At 35.1% G+C, this 23,397-nt stretch overlaps 1 protein-coding gene and 1 long non-coding RNA gene across 4 annotated transcripts in view; one reads left to right on the top strand and one right to left on the bottom strand.

Annotated features, from left to right (window-relative positions):
• Nucleotides 1-17,795, bottom strand: part of LOC129270525 (GPI inositol-deacylase-like) — a 23,296-nt gene extending 5,501 nt beyond the window's left edge. Inside the window, exons 1-12 of one of the 2 annotated variants that reach the window (XM_054907894.2) lie at nt 17,450-17,795; nt 14,658-14,749; nt 13,669-13,733; nt 8,300-8,425; nt 7,130-7,230; nt 6,616-6,762; nt 5,743-5,886; nt 5,327-5,379; nt 4,419-4,485; nt 3,078-3,186; nt 1,929-2,257; nt 1,170-1,245 (exon numbers count right to left, since the gene is read on the bottom strand). In XM_054907894.2, coding sequence (XP_054763869.2) covers nt 1,170-1,245; nt 1,929-2,257; nt 3,078-3,186; nt 4,419-4,485; nt 5,327-5,379; nt 5,743-5,886; nt 6,616-6,762; nt 7,130-7,230; nt 8,300-8,425; nt 13,669-13,733; nt 14,658-14,749; nt 17,450-17,581 — 1,441 coding nt within the window. In that variant the 5' untranslated portion in view covers nt 17,582-17,795. The remainder of the gene's footprint in view (nt 1-1,169; nt 1,246-1,928; nt 2,258-3,077; nt 3,187-4,418; nt 4,486-5,326; nt 5,380-5,742; nt 5,887-6,615; nt 6,763-7,129; nt 7,231-8,299; nt 8,426-13,668; nt 13,734-14,657; nt 14,750-17,449) is intronic. The other variant, XM_064105899.1, reaches the window with a different exon arrangement.
• Nucleotides 17,667-23,397, top strand: LOC135155755 (uncharacterized). 2 transcript variants are annotated; one of them, XR_010294930.1, is made up of 4 exons: nt 17,667-18,060; nt 20,336-20,475; nt 20,948-21,096; nt 21,694-23,397. It is a non-coding gene; the product is annotated as an uncharacterized LOC135155755 (long non-coding RNA). The 2 variants fall into 2 exon arrangements; XR_010294931.1 differs by having other exon boundaries at nt 17,976-18,060; nt 21,697-23,397.

Below are 23,397 nucleotides of genomic sequence, written 5' to 3'. Positions count from 1 at the left end.
AAGAAAATGTATATATAGATATAATTTTCACAGTACAGTTGATATTTTATAATGATTTATGTGCATTATTCATTATGTTTAAAAAAATATTTGCCTATTATGTAATATTGAAAAAAAAATATTATACTTGTATATTCTTTGTTTTTGTTTTGAAATGTGGAAATAAAATAAATCAAATCAAATCAAATCAATCAATCAATTGTTTCTCATTTAAAAGTGAATAATTTTAAGTGTATATATAATCTTCAAATGTATATAATATTCAATGTAAACATTGCACAATTAGTCTTCGGACTACAGCATTGTATTCTGTTTTATATCTTATAAACCGAATTGATTGAATTGAATCAGTGAAAGTGGCTGACGTTATAAACAACAGATATCACTCTCGGCAGAGTGGGGATTCAAACTCACAACCTTGTGATTATGGATCCAGTGCTCTAATCACTAGACCACATGACCCTTATATTCAAAATTATGTTGGAACATTTATTGTAATTTGCTGCTCAGCCGTGTTATGATGGTAGTTGCTGTAATGGCAAAGGTTCCATAACTGTAAGGTCTTTTATGAAATAAGACCCTACTTTTCTGATTTAGGTTATACAATACAATCGGACAAGTAAATCATATGTAGTAGAAATAACCCATCCCCCCAAAAAAAATTGATCAATCAATCAATACCAATAATAATGAAAAGAAACATTGGAAATGAAAAAAAAAGACATTGAAAATATTTCATCTTTGACCAAGCACAAAAGGAATCTAAGAATACTGAGAACATTCAAATTGATTTAAAAGCAATCAGAATTTACTTTGGCAGTACATATCTCATTTTGTCTCTCCTTTGATTTGGAGTGGGGAAAATGAACTCCTTTTATCGACCCAAAACAATCAGTTCTATGAATCATTAATTTAAATCATACCATTCCATAAACCTCAAAATTTTAGGCTTTAAAAAGTTCAAATCTTACTCCTTTGCTTTCATTATCATTATTATTAGGTTAACTACAAAAAAAAAAGGTAGCCATGTTCTCAATTCTGACAGTCGGCAAGGGCGAGGATGTGACACATGCACAATGTCTTAAAGATTTCTTTATTTTGTAGTAGTTCCCCATGTCAACATAAAATTCATTCTATAACTTCCTATATCATGACATGTGGATACTTACTATATGAAAAGAAACCTGGTAGAGTTGCATTGAAAATTCTACCTGCTCTTTCATGCAAATCTGCTATTACATTGACCTATTGTATAAAAGACAACAGCAGAAAAATGAAGACATTATCAAGAATATCTCTACATAATCATCAAATATCAAAGCAGAATTTACATAATCATATTTTGAAATTGAAATGAAATGATATAATATATTTTTCAGGTCATAAATCGTAGTGTAATTATAGCGAGGCAGCTCACAATGAAATACAGTATTAAGTGAAAGAGAAAGAAACATAAAGAGGGAGAGTGAGAGTGAAAAAGGGGGCAGAAAGACAGAGAGAAATCATCTATCACTAAAATATCAACATCTATATTACATTATGCTCCATTACAATTGTTTCACATGTAAAGGATTAAAGGACTATTTGCCTGTTAAGCAAAAATCCTCCTATACCAAAGACAAGGAATACAACAATAATTTGCCAGAGCAGTGTGTAACAGAAGTTACATCACAATAATAATGCTGCTTTCTGTTATTTCTAAAAAGGAAATACACTTAAATAAAATGTAAAATAATTGTGATATTCATACACTTGACCCCCTTTTTTTCTCAAATTATACTTCACTGCATGGTTAGGACTGCTCAAGCCATAATACAATATTGTATAAGTAGACAGTAAGCAGAGACATATTATTTCAGGAAGATCTCGTACATAGAGGGTCCAGCATACTTAAAGGAATTACCCAAATAAGAACTCATATCGCAAACCTTGTTTGTTCTTGGGATCTTGACGACAATCTGCTTCAAGTTATCGATCCCCAGATTCTTCAGGTCCAGGTGGGCCACTTTCATGTCGGACTTGAGCGGTGGCATAAGCCGCGCCCTCCTGGTGATGTCGACGCCCTCTATACACCGATCCTCATGGGATCTTATGCAGGCATAGAGCCAGGGGCTGGTGGAGGGTACGGTTGCCATGACGGTGAAGAGGTCGTGGTTTGGGTCATCGGGGTTGATGGGGAACGTGTAGTGGACAGCCTTCTCAATGTGTCGTCCAGCAACGTGGTGGAAACCTGAGGGTATCGCTTTGAAGTTATCATCTGTTGAAGATAAAGAAAGGGAAAAGATTGGAAACAAGTAAGTATGAGATCTGTCTCACCCACACCAACAATAAATCGCCCAAAATGAACTTGAGATTTTTAGTGAAATAGAAAAAGCGCATCCTAAGCTTTAAAATGATATACATGTATAACTTGTCAAAATTAATCAACAATAACCCACACAAGTTCTTGAATGAATGAAGAAGAAATTTAATGAATGTTTTTGAAAAATTTAGGAGATATCATATTAATCATGCTTGCAAGCATCAACATTAACAAGATAAAGAAATAGTCAGGATTTCATACTATAATTATACCAGCGGAAAACATAATCATCATGTTTGTGAAGACAAAATAAAATATCTTTTTCTATCTTAAATAAGAAAAGATGGAACAAGGTAATGCATATGCACAAGAACAACCCAATTCACTTTGTAAATGACACACACTAACAGGAATTCTGTCAGATGCACAGCTGGCCTATCAGGAATGAAAACATATAGGCCTTGTGTAACATAAGTTTGTGCTTGATTGCAAATATAAACAAACAACTCTCAATAGATCCTGGTCAGCAATGCAAGCAAAAGTGCACATGCAACAATGATACTTGATTGGCTTTTGCTATTTAGCGATTAATTGCAAACCTGTGTATTATGAAGCTTGGTGGAGCATTCCTTGAAACAAATACTTTTCACTGAAAATTGTTAAAAGCTACTGAAATCCTTGCATCTGATTGGCTCGGTCAAAATAACTGACCATTTGCTTCATGAAATACTCCTGAGATTATATGCAATCATAAAAAAAAGAAAAACATTTTCACCTGCAAATCCGACTACATCTTCACTATTAGGAGTGTAACTAGACTGGCCGTCGTGAGAGACAAAATGATGATTGAGGACCTTCATTCGATAGTCAGGATTTACCGACATCTGTAAACGACAAATAACAAAAACCAACTTCATCATATGTATCCTTTATTTCTTTACTTCAATACCAACAAACAATGTCAATTCACTTTGAATGTATTACTGATTGACAAAAGATAACATGATCACTCAACTTCAAGGATTAGGTGAATGTATTCATATCTTCATCTATCTTAAAGAATTATACACTCAATTCAAGATAATAAAAAAAAAATAAAGACTGAATATTTTTTAAACAGCCTCATTCTACATACAATAAGCATTTAAAAAGAAACAAAGAGTCAATAGATGTTGACTAAGTTTTCTCCTAGATCCCTATCACTGATAAAAACAAGGTTTCTACAATATAAAAAGCCTTCATTGGTTGGGATACTCCTCAGACTATCTAATACTATAAATGGGCTTAAATTAACCCACTTGACACTGGATTCTGTAATTTAAAAAGACTATGTACAGGAGACCACCCAGTTCCAGTAGGCAATGGGTTAATCCATTTGTTCTACATCAATTTGTCTAATTACCACTTGGTCTAATACTTTACTTGAGTTAACTTTCATTTAGTCTAATGCTCAGATAGACTTAGTTTCCAATAGTCTAATTACTTTTTCTCAATTTGTTGAATGAAAATTTGGTTGATAAAAAGTTTATCTAATCATTTTCAAAAGAATGATACGATATCAACCTATTAAAATGTTATGTTCTTTCCATTATTTTTGTCATCTAATCATGTTAGACCAGGGAGATCGTTGACAAAATTGATATAGCTTATAAATTGGAACTGCATGAAATGGTAAATGGTCTCAGAGGAAATCAGATCAAATGGTTAGTAGACTAACTACCGTAGCTGTAAACGAAATGGGATTAGAAATGAGATCAAACCGAATATAGACAAAAGTTGGTGTAGACTAGGGGAGTGTTTCAAGAAAGGACTTTTATCAACAAGTCCTGTTTTATCAAACAATTAAAAGGGTAAGAGTGCCTCTCAGCCAATCAAAAATCAAGGAAAGTTGTCAGATCTGACAACTTGCTGGACAAAAATGTTAATGAAATGCTCCACATGTGGTAATTAATCACAAGGGCTCATTACATTAAACTCGTTATAATAACTAATTTGCATTAACAGTTTAAAGCTACTGAAATCATTTGATGTGATTGGCTGATAGTTAACTTTTTATGGAAATTATGCATTTATTATAACAAGTCTTTATGAAACCTGACCCAGATTTCTTATTCACCTGCTTTGTTAGCTTGTCAACCATGTCAAAGAGGGCTCTGTTTGTTGCAAGCACCAACTCCTTACACCTGGGAAAAAACAAAACAAAATATATACATGTAAATAACTGATCATGATTGATTTGAGAGTGATCAATTACTTTTACTGCCTTTTCCATTTGCACAGATGGAATACAATACATATCTCTCATATCATATTGCATTAGACATCTAAAAAGAAGATAAACAATTGTAGACAAGCAATCGTCAAAAAAGAAACATGACACACTACATTACAATGAAACAAAACATGAATGGTCTTCATCAAAACATCTTATCATACCACTTAAAAGGTTCATCTGATTGGTGTCTAGACACGAGAAAAACGTTCTTCATTACACAATCACAAAAATTGACCTGCTTGGAGGTAAGCTTTTGCTTGCTAGGTTGCCAGCTTTGTCAAACCTTCCTTTAAAGCTTAGCAAGCGAAAGCTTACCCCCAATACAGGTGAATTTTTGAGATTGTGTAATAGAGAATATTTTTCTCAAATTATCATACCACAGCCAAATGAAGAAAAAATTCACTTTTTATTTATTTGAATCGAGATTAGTGCTTTCTATTTTCTAGGGCCGAGTCAAAATGTCATTATTGTAGTCCCGCATGTAGACTTTCATGCAGGCTGACTGAGTTTGTGTCAAGAAAGCAAGGTAATATTCTTCACTTCTTGATGATTTCCAACTAAATACAAAAAAAATCAAAGGAATATGGAAACTAGTTGGCCATTGAATGGATGTAAAGATGTTAAATCTCACAACTTTTTGAGAAGGGCTTTTTTTAAAACCCCAGCCGGTTGAGCCTAATCACGCCGTTTATTAATAGCATTTGATAATTTTCAAAGTAAATGTAATGGTTCATAATTTTCATGCTTACCACACTATACATCTGTGATCAGTTGAGAGCCAAACTCTAGGTATAGAACCAACCTAAAGAATATTTTAAAGAAATGCAAAAACACATTACAAGTTTCCCATTGAAAGGAGTATAGATGGAATTTTTGCTTAAGTAAAGAGTAATATAAACATGGCAATGCCACCATATCTTGGGTCTTTTCCAATTAAACTTAATAATACACTGTCCCACATGTCCTTATCTGTAATGGCAATCTTTAGTAGGATTGTTCTTCAGATCACTTGTAGATTTCATGACTTCACAAAGATAAATTTATGCAAATATATTCCAGATCTAGATCTATGATGATATGGTGACAATAAACCTTAATTTGAAACATTGCTTGCTCAAACGCAATTAATTTAGCTGATCATTTCTAAAATCTGACTCCAGCTTACCACAACACTGAGACCTCTATCAGGTGACACCATCCCATTCATAGAAACCAGTCCAGACCGCACCATGTTGTCACGGTAACTACCTCCGATGGAGAGTACAGTCAGATCCCTCAAAATAGCAGAGTTCCAATTTTCTGACCAAAACTGTTAAATGGATAATGAAATATCATTATAAAGCAGTTATTTATTCACCATTAACAGAGTTCAGCATTCCTGTTTAGAATACTTCCAAAGAGTAAAATAAACAATTGTGTTCTGAATAAAGCTTTTCAGAATCTTCCACTTTTGTCTGCCAACAGGCTTCAAAATATTGATGAACTCTCCCTCCCTTCTCTTGACTTGGCCTTATTTTGTGTAAAAATCGTCAATCTGAAAAAAGTCAGTAAAATACTTGGCATTTCAAATACCAAATGGAAATCACTTACACAAGTAAACAAATTCGAAAAAAAATAAAATGATGAAGTTTAATCTACATTTCTTGAATACTTATTGTAAATGTAGTCTAATATATTTCAAAGCAAATATTCATGGTTGATGAGAATGATAGGACAAACTATAATAGACCTTATGCATATGATGTCATAATATCAGAGCGCCCTCCCTCAGATGCATAAATAAGAGTTGTCAATGATGCACCAGCTGCAGATCAGCAACATATGCAAGTCAATGGCACTGACCTCTAAGATGGCAGCGCAATGACATCAATTCATAAGGTTTATTACCAACAGTGGTTCAGGTAATCTTCCAGAACTTGCGTTGCCCTTCTCCTGGCTTACTATGATGACTACAATTGATTGACTGACTGATTTTAAAGTATACGAAAAATTACAATTTTTTTATTTAAAAAAAAAAATAATTCTTAAGGAGACACACCTGGTTGACATTTGCAGCAAACTGATCCATGTAAATGTCAGGTTTCACGACAGCATTCATGTGAGGCGTTCCCATGGTGATGAGAGTGTTGACGGTGCTAGCATCAAAGTAAGGCAAGGCAAAGAGAGCCTTGGCTATCAATCCTCCCTACAGTAGGCAAGAAAATGGAAAAAAGGTTTTTTAGAAATATTTTAGGCTCCAGAATCCATATTCTTTTCATTGTCATTTACTTCATTTCATTTCATTCAATTCCATTTCATTCATTTCCTAGATTAAGATTAACTTTGTGTGCCAAATATCAACACTGAGTTGTTAAAGTCACCCATTTTTTCTTTACTATAAACATTTTTTTTTCCATTCCATTTCATTTTATTTTTTTCATTCCATTCTATTCCATTCCTAGATTGAGATCAAATTTGTCTGCAAGATACCGACTTTGACAAAATTCAAAATCCTAATAAAGATTACTCTCAGAATCATATAAATATTATATGTAAAGAATGAATAAAGTTACCTTAGAGTGACCGATGATAACTATCTGTTTGGGAGGATTCTTGTTGTTCTTGTTGTTTCTGTATAGTTCCAGGATGTGCTTCACACAGCCATGAACATACTCTGTTCAAAAGGAGAAAAAGATATGATTGAACCGAAGCACAAACAACAGCCAAACACTATTCGTTTATAAAATAAGATGTAGGGACTAGGGATACTTGTCATATGATAAAATAAGTGGAATCTGTATAAACATTAGACAAGATCTATCCATGTGTTACAATGACAAATCTAAGGTAAATTTGATAGTTCACTATTACTTATAAAAGTGCCAGTACCATTTAAACTTAAAAGATAAAAACCCAACAGACAAATTTGTCTAGGACCTATTATATGTTCTTGACATACTTGTGACACTCTTAACGTGTCACATATGTATTGCCTGTCAACCAGTGGAAATTATTTTGTATAACACTTTTAATACAGATGTTTATTAAAAGCAATACACTTCAGCTGCCCCCTGGAACAAATATTATTGGTAGGAAAAAATACAAATTGATGGATCTATGCTTCCTATAAGCCTCACAAATACCCTGTTAACTTTACCATCAAATGGCATCTGAATGGTTCAACAGTTATAGTCATACAAAAATCCCACTTGCATAACACAAAAATGTACATGCATTGACATTCACTTATCAACATTATCCATTGTTGTTTTAAACTGTTTATTAAAAGCTGTTCATTTGGTATATACAATTTGTGGGCTTTGTGTGGAATGGTAGAAGAAAAGTAGTGGTTTTTGGAATTGATGGACATCAAAACAGCTACACTTTCCACATGATACAAAACAAAACGATACCCATGCTTATTTTGCTAATTTCTCAGCAATGACATACTTTCTTCCAAAGTCCTTTGGTAAATATTTTTTAATTTATTCAAACAGACACTTGGGTGGTAATTTTCTTGGATTATGTACAAACTCATTTTAAAATCCTTTATGTCAACTAGTGGGTGTTTCATAAAGCTGTTCATGACTTTAAGAACGACGAGAGATCCTTTCTTGTGGTAAATGGTATGCACCAATGCGCCATTGGCATTTGATTTAGTGCATAAAGAAAGGATCACCAGTCGTTCTTAAAGTCACTCTTAACTTATGAACAGCTTTATGAAACACCCCCCTTGCATGTACCTGTTTGCCCCTCCAGCACGCCACCATAGACCGCATTGAGTTCTTCATTCAAATCTACGCTGAAGTAGTTAAAATGGAAGTTGTAATTGCTGGCCTTCCTCAGTGCAATGGAGCTGAGTGAACGAACTAGGAAATACAAGTATGGAATGAAATTGATGTAAATTGCAAGGTGACAAAAATTGTATCAAATTAAGAATGAGGTAATAAAATAGTTCACAAACAGAATTTTAAGCGGAAGTGCTGACCTGATCAGCAATCAACCTAAAAAGAAATAAATCAATTAAGAATTTTACAAGTAATAAACAAGTTTACAAAAAAAATAAAGCATTCTTCACAGCAACCTGAATATAATCAAATCCATCCTGAACATTAATATTCTTCTTTCAATCTCCCCTTAGGTACTTGTCGGTATTCAGTGAGCAATCACTAAATTAATTGAAATAGAATTTGAATGTGTTGGCCTTCCTCAATGCAATGAAGCTCAGTGAACCAACTAGGAAAAAGACAGAGAGAATTATTATTGTGATCTATTTTAAATTGCAAGCTCTAAAAAAAATGTATAGTACTGTATATCAAATTCAATACATTAAAGATGAATGTAATAGACCCGTTATCAAACTATTTAAATTTCAAATTCAATGGGGCACAGGGAACAGCACAATTAGACTATATAAATGGTATGGATTATGATTGATATAAAAAAATAAATTCTTCATAGCAGTACTGTTTACTGATATTGATAGAATACATCAAGTCACCCCCCTTTTTCCCCATTTTTCCACATATGCATTCATTGAGGGCATAGTAGCAATAAAATTAGTCTTTCAATCAATTAAGATTATTATGAGAGTAATACAGCCCAGATACACTGTAATAAACTGAGTAAATTAAAGTATTGTGCTGACTTGAAAAGGTCGTTTAATAAAATGAGCTGGCTATGAATTTTATGGCTTCCATAAAAGTCACGTGACAAATATAATCAAAATATGCAGGTGGATGCAAATAATGTCAAGTTTTTACCACAAGGACTTTCTATAATGATGTGGTGATGAATATCTGACATGTATTCAAATACTTGGACTGCACGGTACCAGAAGAAATTTACATTCTAATTTCAGTGACATACATGTAGAGAGTGTAAACAATGTACTTTATAAACTTAGCAAAGTTGTTGACAGGGAGATCTGTCTTCTCTAAGCTGTACTTTCCAATAATTTTCTGGCAATTCACTTTACATCTTTGAAATGAGAAAGAAATAGAGCATCTCTCAATTATTATTCCACCTTATGCAGGGATACTACGGCATATTGATTATTTCTGTTAGCATTTTTTTTATTTTCATTGTCATTATTATCTCCATGATCATAATTATCATTCATACATTGTCATGGACTGAGTTTTCTCAATACTGAAGCATGAGAAAACAGCTCAATAATGCTGCAGTTTACATTTCCCCTACGGAAAGTCGAAACAGCCGTTTTATTCATTTTATTCAAACTGCCTGTACATGTAGCTGGTACAAAAAAATGTTAAAACGGCTGTTTTCGACTTGCTGTACGGCCGACATAAGGGAAAAGATACTGAGGTTTAAGATGAATACAGCACCACAGATGGACACAGAGGCAAAAAAATCAAGTTGATATTCATGTCAAATGCTTTATGTTTTTTAATAAAACAAGACCTGAAGTTTCCGAGACAAAAATTTTTCCGACTCTGGCAGCCATTTTTTATTTCAAAATGGCTGCCAAAGTATGGATACAAATTAGTGTTGAAAATAGTATATTGATAATGATACATATTTTGTTTTGACAGATTTTTAAAGAACAGGTTTGATCATGATGTTTTCGCCTGTGATTTAGCTTGCTATTATAACACTTTTTAAAATCCCACAGAAAGGAACACCAGTAATTCATTCATCTGATAAAAAAACATTGATGAAGTATGTGATATGGTATGTAATGTCAGTTACCGAAAACATGAACTTTTTTTTCTAATTTCCTGGAAAAGAGGATATATTAAATGAAACTTGGTAGATTTCCTCTCTAGGTAACACCCCTCCCTTCTACACCAAAATTAAAGATTACCAATTAACAATGAAGCCATAGGGTACCATTAAATATATGTAATGTCAGTTACCAAGTGGAAAATGTAATGTCAGTTACCGAGATGTAATGTCAGTTACCATGATAAAACGTTGGTTACCAATATTGAAATGCAAATATGTGGTCAATTTTATGGTGAAGAAATATTGTATACTTGTTATTTAAGTCTTTCACTTTAAAAGTCACACCAGAAGGAGCTTGCTATTGACTTTTAAAAGGTATAGTTCACAAGGAATACTATATGAAATTATGAAGGAAGTTGCATTCCCATCAGGCAAAAAAAAATTACTATGAAATTGTTTTGTACATGCACTTACCAAGTACCTAATTGTATCTGACAATTTTTTGTTTGGTTTTCGGGGGGGGGGGGGGGTAGGGGGTACTCTTCCCAACCTATTGCCTAAATCTGCAACATTTTTTAAGCTTAACATTGTGATGAAGGGGATTTCCAGGGTCCCTTTTTTTAGTTTCTAGGATTCTTTTGAGCATTGCCTCGCTAAAAGTAAATTCCTGGTTTTTATACCTGTTAGTAGTGTGGATGTGTGATACAATTTTGTTTTTGGTTTACAAACTAGATGAAAAGTGAAATTTGACAGTTCTGATCAATGTTGCATGGATCTACTAAAACTGTTTTTTTTTTCTAATTTACAAATAGTTCAGTTTCAGTTTAGAAGCTGGAGTTTATTTTTTGTGGACAGCTTAAAAAAGAAATTAGCAAAGAAAATGATTAAACAAATTATGAAGAGAATTGAAGTCCGACAGATATGAACAAGCATCACTTGCACTGACCAGAATAGAAATCAATAAAACTACATGGCTGCATGAGATTCAGGGGAGGGGTACATGTAGCCTAGGGGAGGAGACCCTTATTCATTTTGCCTTTTTTGAGGGGAGGGGGAGGTTGGAGAAGGAAAAGGTTTCAAAAGTCAATATAAAACTGATGAATATATTATGGGTGTATAGTCAGAAAAATCCATGTGTACAGTCAATGCAATATTAAATTACTATAGGAAAACATGTAGCTGCTACGACCCCCCCCCCCCCCCCCCCCCCGGAGTAAGTAAAACATACATTTCTTATCTTTTGATAATTAAAAATGTGAAGTATTATGAAACTTTTATGATTTTAAAAAGCCTTACATATAAGTACCAAGAAAATTATGCCTTTGAAAATCATATAGCACTGGTAAATGTTAATGTGTATTGTCAGTTACCGACAAGTAATGATAAAAATGTTCAAATCAAAGAAAGGAATTAAGAAAAAGAAAAAGTTTTTTCATTGAAATGTTCCTAGAAACTCTGGTATACTTCCACATCAAGCTCACTTTCATGTGAAGCTCTGCACAGAAGATACAATGCAATGATTCCACACATTTGACTTCCATGTGTTATCTCTATGGCAAATTAAGTGTAATGTCAGTTACCGTAATGTCAGTTACCAGCATGGTTGTGGAAAAATTATCGAAGCCCCCAAAAGACAAAAACGAATTGTTTAATATTTTGACACATCTTAACCTAGTAACAGAGGTATATTTACATATTCAAATTATTACTCTATCTACTCAGGGACATGAGATATTTCAATTTTAATGAACACCCTGAAATTGCATGTCCTTTTGCGTAATGTCAGTTACCGACACATTTTTGCTTGCTGATGCGTAAAAAAATGTGGTTACATAGGAAAACTTAGTATCAGGTTATACAGCAAGGTTCACTTTATTAACTCTATCAAAAGCAAACTCCCATCATTTGTTGTTTTAGAGATACACACAATGAAAGGTGTGAAAACATTGTGCCGTGTAATGTCAGTTACCGTGAAAATGCCCACATGTATATATGTTTAAAAATTACCAACACAGATAAGCACATATGGGCATGTGTACTGCTATTGCTTGGAAAAAGACCCAACATTCAGAATGCCAAACTTCTTTCCGTTTCATACTTTTCAGGTTGTGACAAAAGAGGGAAATGGGGAAAAGAGAAGAAAGGAAGAGGGGTATAAAAATAAGAATTCTGACACATGCAACTCTTTAAATAACCACGCAATTAATAGAGCATTACTGGAGAGGATTCCTATATGTCACAAGTTGTCATTTTGAAAAGGACAAAACAATAGGGAATCTGCGCACCAGATCAGAAAAAAAATATATAATTTATCATAGTTTGATGAACAGGTTTCTATTGTTTAGCACTTCAACATGGATGAAGGATAACATCACTCGGAAACTCTATTCAATTGACAAAAAAAGACGACGTCACATTCTGGAAGGTGTTTCTTAAAGCTGTTCGTAAAGCTATGAACAACTTTGCAAACAACTCATACATTCAACTGCATAGGGATATATCATCAAGCACAATAAAGGCGTCACCAGTCTTGTATGATGTCATTCGTAACTTATGAACAGCATTATGAAACACCCACCAGGTTCCCGTAACACAGAGGTTAGTGATTAAACGTACGCTTGATTTTCACGATTGATTGTGAATTGTAGTCAATGGAATCAATCGTAGAAAAATGTTCTACGATCATTGCTAAGCTTTGTGTTACGGGCCACAGGTCATCTTGCCCCCCCCCCTCCCCCCCCCCCCCCCCGCATACTCTTCAGTGGTCATTTTAAAAGAGTTTTTTTAACTCATTTTATAATCGTTACACAAGTGGAAGCCACATTTAAGTTAAACCAGAGATCAGAATACCAGCCAGGAAGTTCAGGTTGGGCAGAAAAGAATTGGTTTTACATTTTCCTTTCCAATGGGTGGTATTCTGAAAATTGCTGTATCTATTCTGTTATCTTATCTCAGCTAAATATTAGCTCACAAAATATTACCTCAAATATCTCAATCTTAAAATTTCTGAAAATTATTTTATCTGTATGAAGAACATCGATCTCCCATTCTCTTCATTTCTCAACCATTAGATCAACCAATTTAAGAGACTCTTTAGTGTATTATTGACAAGAAACATGACTTCTCTTGCACTTCTGAGTTTTAATTGTGCACAACTGTATGCTTTCTCTTTGAATTTTGAATCCACTGTCCATATGAAAGAGATCAAAAAATGGCTTTTAAAAGTTTTCAAATCAATCTGTTTCAAATATCTTTGGAATGATGAAGAGGGGATGGAAAGAGGAAGGGGAGAGGGAAGGGAGAGGGAAGGGAGAGGGAAGGGGAAAGTGTGTCATACACATTTACATTTAATTCAGTAAAGATCTTTTTAAAAAGATAATCTACAGTACTAGGTATGATTTGAAATACAATTTCATGATCTTACCTTGTTTATGACTTCCAGCATTCCCAGGAATGAATAAGACAGGAATGCCTGTCAATTTCATTTTCCTATTTATTCAAAGAAAATAAAAAGAAATTTTAGAATGAAATAAATTATTCAGTTTATAATTTCTGCTTAAAGGAGAGCATGAATCGATCCTAATTCATTATTTCAAAAAATATATTCAATATGTATGATATGTATCAAACGTACATATCATATTTAGCACAATGCCTCTTACCAACTGTAGACTAATCACATTAGCTCCAAAAAAAAATTATCAAAATTTCATATAAATTTTACAATCTATTGAAAATGAATAAAAAAAATCTTCTTCATGACATTAATGCTGGTTTTATTCATTTTCACGTATTATATCGGTTCAGAGACATTTGTTCCTGCGATGACTGCTACTTCTGAAAATCTACGAGCTAAATAAAACAAACTATCACAACTCTAACCCCGGGGGGGGGGGGGCACTCACATATATTGGTGGTACATGGACGTGCCGCTGTGATGATCCTCTTTTTCAGACCTAATTTTCAGTTCTCTAGATACTCCTTATGACAAAAGTTCCGTTCAGAATCCGCCCTGCCCCGCTCGGAAGACCATCTCAGTTCCCTTGCCCAGCCAAAATTGTCCAGCGCAAGCATCGCATATAAATACGAGAACGGCACGCTTGGCTTCACAACTCCCTCTGCGAGCAGCTCCATGCGCCGCGAGCTCCCATATGCACAGCGCTAGCATGCACAGTATATACTGTATCGCGATCCCGTTCCATAGACCCCATATTTCATCCTTGTGGTCAGTTCCTTAGACCCCCATTTCAGGGTTTCGTGAGGCACACCCCCATCAAAATATAATTTGAGTGCCCCCCTGGCTCTAACCCTCACTTTTTATCCACAAAAAAATTAGCAGATCAACTGACGTACTTACACTGTACAGAAAATTTTGTGTCATACACTTCTGAGATTGAAATTAAAAAAACTTACTTTAGATCCTTTGCATATCTTCCTTCTCCATACACAGTCAATGAATAGTGGGGGTACTTCTTCTGTAAAGTCTCATTCATATTATGAACATCCTAGTGAAACAATAGGAGAAATGTCACTATAAATAAATAGTCATTAAAAATACATTATTTTCCCCTGAATGTGAGATAATCAGGATTTCAAAGATCCAAAGGCCCAAACCACATTTGGTCATGGTTTTTATGCAGACATATTTTTTTAAATTTTTCTCCCTTTTTATTCTTTTATTATACTCCTGCATAATATTCTACAAGTACGACGACTATCCTGGTGGACTTTCACGGATGATGATGATGATGCTGATGATGATGGTGGTGATGATGATGATGATGATGATGATGGTGATGGTGATGATGATGATGGTGATGATGGTGATGATGATGGTGATGGTGGTGATGATGATGACGATGACGATGGTGATGGTGATGATGGTGATGATGGTGATGATGATGGTGATGATGGTGATGATGGTGATGATAATGATGACGATGATGATGATGATGGTATCAATTTTTTTAATGCAAACTTGTGGTTGCCCCTGCCCTGTCCTGTTCCCATCTTTGACCCCACCCCTGCTTTGGATTTACACAAGATCCATGATCGATGAATCAACGATTGCCCTCTCTCCATTGTCTTTCATTCTCCCATCTCAAATGTGTTAACTTCTGTGGGATATAAACTTATGCAAAATCAGGAGATTGCAGTGGATATTGTAACAATGCAAGATTCTTTAAGATAAAGCAATCAACTTTTTGCAAAAAATGAAGTTTTATTAATCACTCACAGGTTCACTTGGGCTAGAACTTCTTAGACAAACAAGATCACACTTTGGACTGTACTTCATGCAGAGAACTCAAATCGACTGTATTGTGTTTATTCAAAACCTAATGATACATTATTGGTGCTCAACCAACAACTAAAACAAAGAATCTTATCAGCACAATCTGACAATAATTATGATCAGCAAACTCCAAGGTTCATATTCTCATTATTCATCACCTCATTCAGTTCCAGAAAGAGACAAGAATGTATGCATTGTCTTCCACTGTCAGACCAACAATAAATTACAAACCTAACTTCTAACATTTCAAGTAATACTAGTTATGTCTGTCACCTTTGACCCTGTGACAAGAAATTAAATAAAATCCTCTTTTCATAATGCATACATAAGCCAAGCATTTCTTTAAGTATGAGAAGATATTTCAATGAATATAATGACCTTTGGCCTTAAGACCCCAAAATCTATCTGGATCATTGTCATTCCCATCTTAATGCATTTCTAAGGCAAGTTTGAAGTTGAAACCTTTGAAGTTTGTTTGCCTTCTTCCACTGTTTACATTTCATGTGTTACGTTTCATTTGCGGGTTTTTCTGGGTCAGGCTGGCTGTGTGATTAATAATTATTTATAATCACGTATAAAATGTTAGTATTTGTTAAATAATAATTTTTATCTATAAATTGTTCTTCAATACAGCATTTTGTAACATCACTAATCGAAGGTACGTCATATCGAAGCGGTTAAAGGGTCAGACCTATTGTATTTGCTTTGTTGACAAATGGATCGAGGGATCTACACGAGATCAGTCTGGTAAGAATCCTCAAATTTTTCACCTTTTTATTAACCAATTTTTTTAACCTTCATACGCATTAGGGGTATGAAGGTGTAAAAATAAATAAAATCACAAACATTTACATGATTTCTCTCTACAAAGATGGATTTCCTAGGGAAATCCATCTTTGTTTTGATGTGTCTCTTATACTATGTATGGGAGGCGGTTCAAGGCTCCATGATCATGATGATGAAGAGGTATATGTCAAAATATTAAAAGATATCATCATGGAGTCCCCAAGGCTAGCATCTATGGGAAGTGTCAAGGCTTCGTGATGAAGAAGTATATGTCAAAATATTAAAAAATATCATCATGAAGTCCTCAAGGCTACAACACTCAGCTCAGGCCTCAGCTCACTCACGACACACGATTCATGGATGCCAAATTTTTCTCTTTTTTTCATGGCCATGGCCGGGGGAAACAGATTCATGACATGAAAATCGATGGGAAGGTATGATAGCAGTCCAGTCCTTCGTTGAACTTGTATTTTTAACTTTATTCTTGACCACATCCAGATCCAGGCCCGGAGCTACGCCACATTTGGCGTACCTCATGCGAAGTTCGTGCAGGCTCCACTCCACTTCACTACCGGTTTGACCTGCGACCAATCGCGATCGCATGCGATGTTTGAAATCGGCCGTGAATAGTACCTGCGAGGAAAAAGATACTGGCCCAAAATCACCAATTTTGAGGATAACCGGAGTGAAATACGGGTGTAGAGTAAGATATTAATAATTAAGTTATACATCTTTCTCGTTATATTTTTTTTCTTTAATTTTTATGATGAAATTAAAAATTATTTCCATCCCACCTTTGGCTTTGTGACTCGGTGACGGTATATCCGAACTGGTTCACTGTCTCGAAGTTCGGGTAGGTGGAGTGTAGTGTAGCGGTAGTGAAGTGGAGCCTGCACGAACTTCGCTCGAGGTACATTCGGCGGGGGGGGCTCCCCGAGTTATCGGCTTGAGCCGTTGGCGTTGTGGAGAATTCCAATCCAGGCCCAGGGCAGGGGCGCTATGCATGGGCATGATGGGTTACGGTCAGTTACGTCGAAATGAATTAATGGGACTGAAGTAGAGTGAAATACGTTTCGTTCCTTCAATTTATAGGTAAAATTTATAATAATTTAGAGAGCATACTCACAATATATTCTGGTATTTCCCACATAAACGACATGGCACATCTGTTGCTCTCAAAATTTGTAAGAACATCGTAAATTCCTAGTCCTAACAGCACGACGACCAAGCAGCAGAAAGCTTTATTGCGCGCAGCCATCTTTCCTAGATTTTGAGCCGATCGATAAAATGAAAACGGCGGACTTTATTTACCGTATATATTAGCAGAACATGCATAAAGGCCCGTTTACACCGCATCCGGCACGGCGACCGTGCACGGCACCACGGCAATCCGGCACGGCAAAAAAAATCGATCCCCACTAAATCCTATGAAACTGTTTCCACTTCAACGGTGCCGTGCCGTATTGTACAACACGGCGTAATTTGCCGGATTTGCAGATCGATCAGCAAGCCATTTTCAGAGCACGGCACACGGTTTTTTCACTTCTGGCCAATCACAGTCCAGATAAATTACGTCATTGCCCACATATTTTCTGATCAAGCGACAAATCGCCTGCGGTGATAGGCTATGGGAGTTTACGTGTTAAATGCAAAATCGCACATACACGTAGGTCTACGTGTATTACCTGCTGAAGAGAGGTGACTGAAGGAGGACTTGATCTTGCAATTCTTGGTCTGGTAAGCAACTAAAGAACAAGTGTCATTTCGCATACTGTACTGTAGAACCGAGCCCCAGAAAGTAGAGCACAAGAAAATAAGGCCAAATAATATAAGGCCGGCCTGGGATAGGGCCTAACGTTATGATCTAACGAAGATCTAACGTAAGTTAGCTTAGCCTTAGGCTTAGACTCGGTCTAACTCTAAGTTCTAACAAGATATAGGCTCCTATCTAATTTAGATAGGCTAGATGTTTATCCTAGCCTAAGTTACATCTAGATCTAACGTTATAGACCTAATGTTAGACTCGATAATCAATTAGACTGGCCTAACGTAATTAGGCCTACTAAATAAAAAAAGTTAGGACTTAAAGATAAATGAAAGTAGTTGCAGGAAACACTGATTTCACGAGAAAGTGTGTAAAACCGAGCTTAATTGTCACTATATAATCGAGGATCTAGATCTGGTACAGTTACATGAACTGAACTTTGTGAAATCTTGAAATCTACGCTGAAAAATGTTCATACTGAAGATCACCAACACAGATAAGCGCACGTGGGACAGAGTACTATTAAAAATTATTGCTTTGAATGTCGGCCCGACGCTTGACCCAAATCCCGTGCTTATTTGCTAATTTCTCAGCAATTACACAATTTCTTCCGGAATCCTTTGGCACATATTTTTTATTTATACAAACAGACACTTTGGTGGTCATTTCATTGGATTCTGTAGTGTAGACTGTACGAACTCATTTTGAAATCGTTACCACAACTGGCATTTATCTTTAACTTAGACTTAGTAGAGTCTAACTAACAGTAACATTAGGCCTAACGTTACTAAGTTATAGTTAGATCTAACGTTAGGTAGACCTATAACTAACGTTAACAAAAGTTAGACCTGTACGTTGTTGGTCTAACGTTAGGCCTCAGTAGTCTAGAGTCTACACATACTATAGGTCTAACGTTAGTAACACTAGTACATGTAAGTTAGACCTCTGAACGAATATGATGAATTCCGGGATGAATTATTTATATTAAGATATAGACTAGCCTAGCCTAGTAGTAGTACTTTAGTTTTAGTAGTAGGGTCTATAATAGATGAGAGCTAGGCACTGAGTCGTTTTGTCAGCAGCAAGAGTGGCAGATAGGAGGGTGGCAAGGAATTAATAAGAGGGGATCTGGAGTGGTGAAACTTGGGTAGCCTGAACTGAAACTGAAAGAAGTTAGACCGATTGCTCAGTTTGACCATATTTTTGTGGGACCCTCTGGTCGATCTGTTCTAGATCGAAACAAATGGTGGAAGGCTAAGGAGTAAGGCTAACTTAGTTATTTCCCACAAACTCTCTGGAAAAGACTAGGCCTACGAATAAATAATGTAAAAACCTAGACTCTAAATCCTCCCCATATGACGTCATACTTAGGCTTAGCTAATTAACGTGAGACATTGTTTTCATTGAAATATAGAGTCTAGGCCTAGTCACTAAATTTAGGCTACTATAATTTTGGAGAGAACTTGCATTAAAAAAAGTTATTGTTTCTAGTTTGTCAAAAATTGTCAGTCTGTTATTATGTAAAGGATTTTAAAATGAGCGCACTTTCCTTTATCCAGGCGCAGCTCAATCGTGGGGCGATGGGAAGGGGTTTGGGTTGGCACTGGTTTGCCCGAAATAGAAATCCCCCAGAACAAAAGTGACCCCTTTTCAATATGAAATATGTCCTTTGTGTGCTGGCATAACTTTTAAATCTGCACATTTCTGTTCCAAAAATTGATTGCTTTATTTGTGTAATTTCATTCTTTTTTCATTGGTTTATTTCTTATTTGGTTTTTTTTTTTTTTTGGGGGGGGGGCTGAAGTGATTGGGTACGTATACTATACAGAGAAGACATAATTTGCTGACATTTTATTCAACAAACATTTCATCCCTAAAAAAACATTATATGGCATAGCTTATAGGCTCTCATGGAGGCAAAAAATTTTGCCTCTATCTTTTTTTTTCTTAACATGACCCTATGTTTACATGTACTTTTCAAATGATAAAAAATTATTATTTCAAGCTCTTGAAGGAATTTCTAGACGATCACTTATCTCTACAACTAAGCAAAATCATTTCAATTAGGAGAATTTCTATTTGTGCATTATAAAAATTGGACCCTGATCAGCAAGCCTGCCAGTTACAATGTAAATGTAAGAAATTGCTGATTGGGCACTGGCCTTTCACTAATCGCTTTTGCAATTCTTTAAACCTTTATTATTATTATTTGCTAACAAAATTTATATGGAATGTGTTGCATGACAGATAACCAACATGGAGGAAGCCCTTATCCTAGAAGTGTAGGAAAATCCATTCCTGTATGACAAGAGATTGGAGCTGTTCAAGGATACAGAAGTAAAAAAATGATGTATGACATGACATTGGGCGTCAGCTTGTAATCTCAGGTTGGTATAATTTTACGTCATATTAATTTTTTTCAAACTTCACGATTTTTTCACTATCAATTTGAAGAAAAATATTGAACAATGTAAAAGAGTTATGTTTGTATGTGGATGTTTGAAAGCAAATCAAAATTGTTTGCACATGTGTAAAATAGTCTGGTGTTTAAAAAAAATAACAAATTAAATGAGACACAAGAGCAAGGGTATGTAAATGCAGAAAGAGACCTTGCTTTGTGATGTGGACCAAAAAATATATACCAACCCCTCCTCACAAATACGTAATATAAATATCACGTCACTTTTACAAGCAAAAAAATGGAGGCAAAATTCTTTACTATCAAAAGCATGTTGTCCAATTTCACATTGAAATATTTCGGGGGGGGGTGGGTAGGGCTTGAAATGAGTCATAAACATAAATGAAAATTTTCAGAGGTTATAGGAATTAGATTTCGTGTTGTTTTTTCATTATTTTAAGGTGACGTAGCGAGTTGAGGGACAACTTCCTAAAAAACGACAGAAATGGAGAGGAAGAGTGGTGACGGAGCTCCCTCAAATGCAGCACGTAAATACAAGTACAGTGAGGCAATGGAATTCCTACTTCCCCATGCACATACATAATCGAGAGTAAGATATTCAATATTTTGTTTTCTTATCCCAGGGAAGAGAGAATATGTGTATATCAATTTGAATTCATGCAAAGAAATGTATTTTATAAATATGAATTCTGATATTGTGCTTCACTTAACCCAGGTTTAGTTTCTGGGTTCTGACAGGAAACGGTCGGGCAACAGCTATGGTATTAATTTGCACTTTGTGCACTCTGCAGGGTGGATATGTGCGCTCTCATACAAACTATACAAATCATTTTGAATTATACATTGATGATTGGCTCATTCTCTCATGTTTACATTAACCCGTTTCCTGTAATTATACATCCACATTTTCATTCAATATGATTTATCATATTTGTACTTGACTACCTGTGTAAAATAGTACAGGTTAATGGGTGTTGCATTTCCTTGAGGTGAGAGCCATTTGCCTTCAGAAAATTACCCTTAAAAAATATAATATAATAAAATAAAACTAAAGATGTTTCGAATATTAATGAAGTAAAGAACAGACAAACTGTATCGACTTGGTACATGAGAGTCGATTTTTTTAGTATTCATTATTATGAGTAAAACATATGAAATAAATTTGAACATATGATTTTTCTGTCAGCAGAACAAGTTCAATCTTGGATCCTGCGTTTGATGTGGACACACCATGCAGGAGAAGCCTGTACCAAGCAGGAAGAAACTGAGCAGGAGAATGGTGGGTGACATCTGTCCACAACGTGGGTCAGTCTTCCTCGTCATCATCCTCAGGCACGTCCGCAACATCAGTCCATTCTTCAAGTCCCAACTTCACTTCAAATCGAGGACACAATGTTGCAGTATTTTCAAAGCACTGATAGTCATGGTGACAACATAACTGTAGATAAATTTTTCTCCAGCTTGTCCCCCATTGTCCCACACTGTAAAAGTTACCTCAATGCCAGCTCCATTGCTATAAGGTTAAATTTCGGTCGTCTGAACATTGAACATACTACTATAGGAATTAAAGTTTTTGTGTCATCTAACTCCAAGTCGATTCTTATTGATGTTATAAACATCTCACAATTTAAGAATCCAAATATATTTCGTAGATTAAAAAAAAAGTTAACGGAAAATGCTCTAACATGCTATGCTCCACCGCTAAAAAGAGAGCTGATATCTTATTCCCTCTGACCATGAAGCTAATAGCTCTATGCTCTGACATCACTCAATACTCTTTCGATTGTAACATAAAAGATGCAATGTCAGACATGCAGCATCACCAACAAATTAAAAGCGGTGTATATATGATTACATCTGAATTACTTATGATAAATCCATATGAAATAAATCATTTGCAGGAAATCTACAACTTTAATGACTGATATCGTATTATAAACAACGACACCATTAAATGTGTTATTCTAATTTCCACTTGAATTTTTCACTTTGACATCTCCATAGGCAGCGGAAGCGGGGACAGGTCCCCCCCCCCCAAATTTTTAGTTGATAACCTTTTTTTTATTTTTTGGCTTCCACCGCCAATGTACATCTCCCATTGTTACAGTTGCAAGTCAGTCTCAATTTGCAGAAATTACGATTGTGAAGGATTATGATCTTCCTCTTTTGTAGATCTGGAAAATATCGTCTGAGCATGTTCACCATTTATTAAAAATATATTTATTTCTTAAATTATACTTGAATTTAAATTCAGGATTTGTTCACAGACAAGAGAAGTTGAGCATTTTGCACATCACAGAAATTTGGTTCATGCAAATACATGTATTAACATGATCACTAGTAATGCACTATCAAATATCAACACATGAAACCAGTTACTGTGAAAATAAAAATGATGGGTACTGGACGGAACGTTTCTGGACTAATGTTTTATTTTGGAAACAGAGATCTAGGATTGTTTGAAATATGACAAAATGTTAGAAACAAAATTTCATCTCTAAACAGAATGGCAATGACACTCCTGTTGCCTGTTTCATAGAGAGGTACAACTATCATAACTTTGTCTTTAATATGGCGCAACATCCAATTATAATTGTGGTTTCCATGGTAGTTGCCATAATGTTAAAGTACTTTTGAAATGGGCCCCTGGACATGAAGAATACTGACAAAAGAAAGTTGATTGTGAAATAAAAAGAATACATTCATCTTCAAGAAATTTTTTGACGCCCCATGCATTTTTTGTTGTTTATATATCTCGTATTATTTTTTTCTGTAATAAATTAATGAGCATCACTTTTTTTTCAACAACAAATATAATGTAGATTGCTGAAGAACCTAAAATATATTTGGAGCTGAACTTAACTCAAAATAAAGATGTCGACAAAATGAA

The sequence above is a fragment of the Lytechinus pictus genome, chromosome 10 (genome assembly GCF_037042905.1).
Source record: "Lytechinus pictus isolate F3 Inbred chromosome 10, Lp3.0, whole genome shotgun sequence".
In the NCBI taxonomy this organism is placed as follows: Eukaryota; Metazoa; Echinodermata; class Echinoidea; order Temnopleuroida; family Toxopneustidae; genus Lytechinus; species Lytechinus pictus.
The sequence above is the reverse complement of the archived record's forward strand: the minus strand, read 5'-3'. Positions and strand labels throughout refer to the sequence as shown.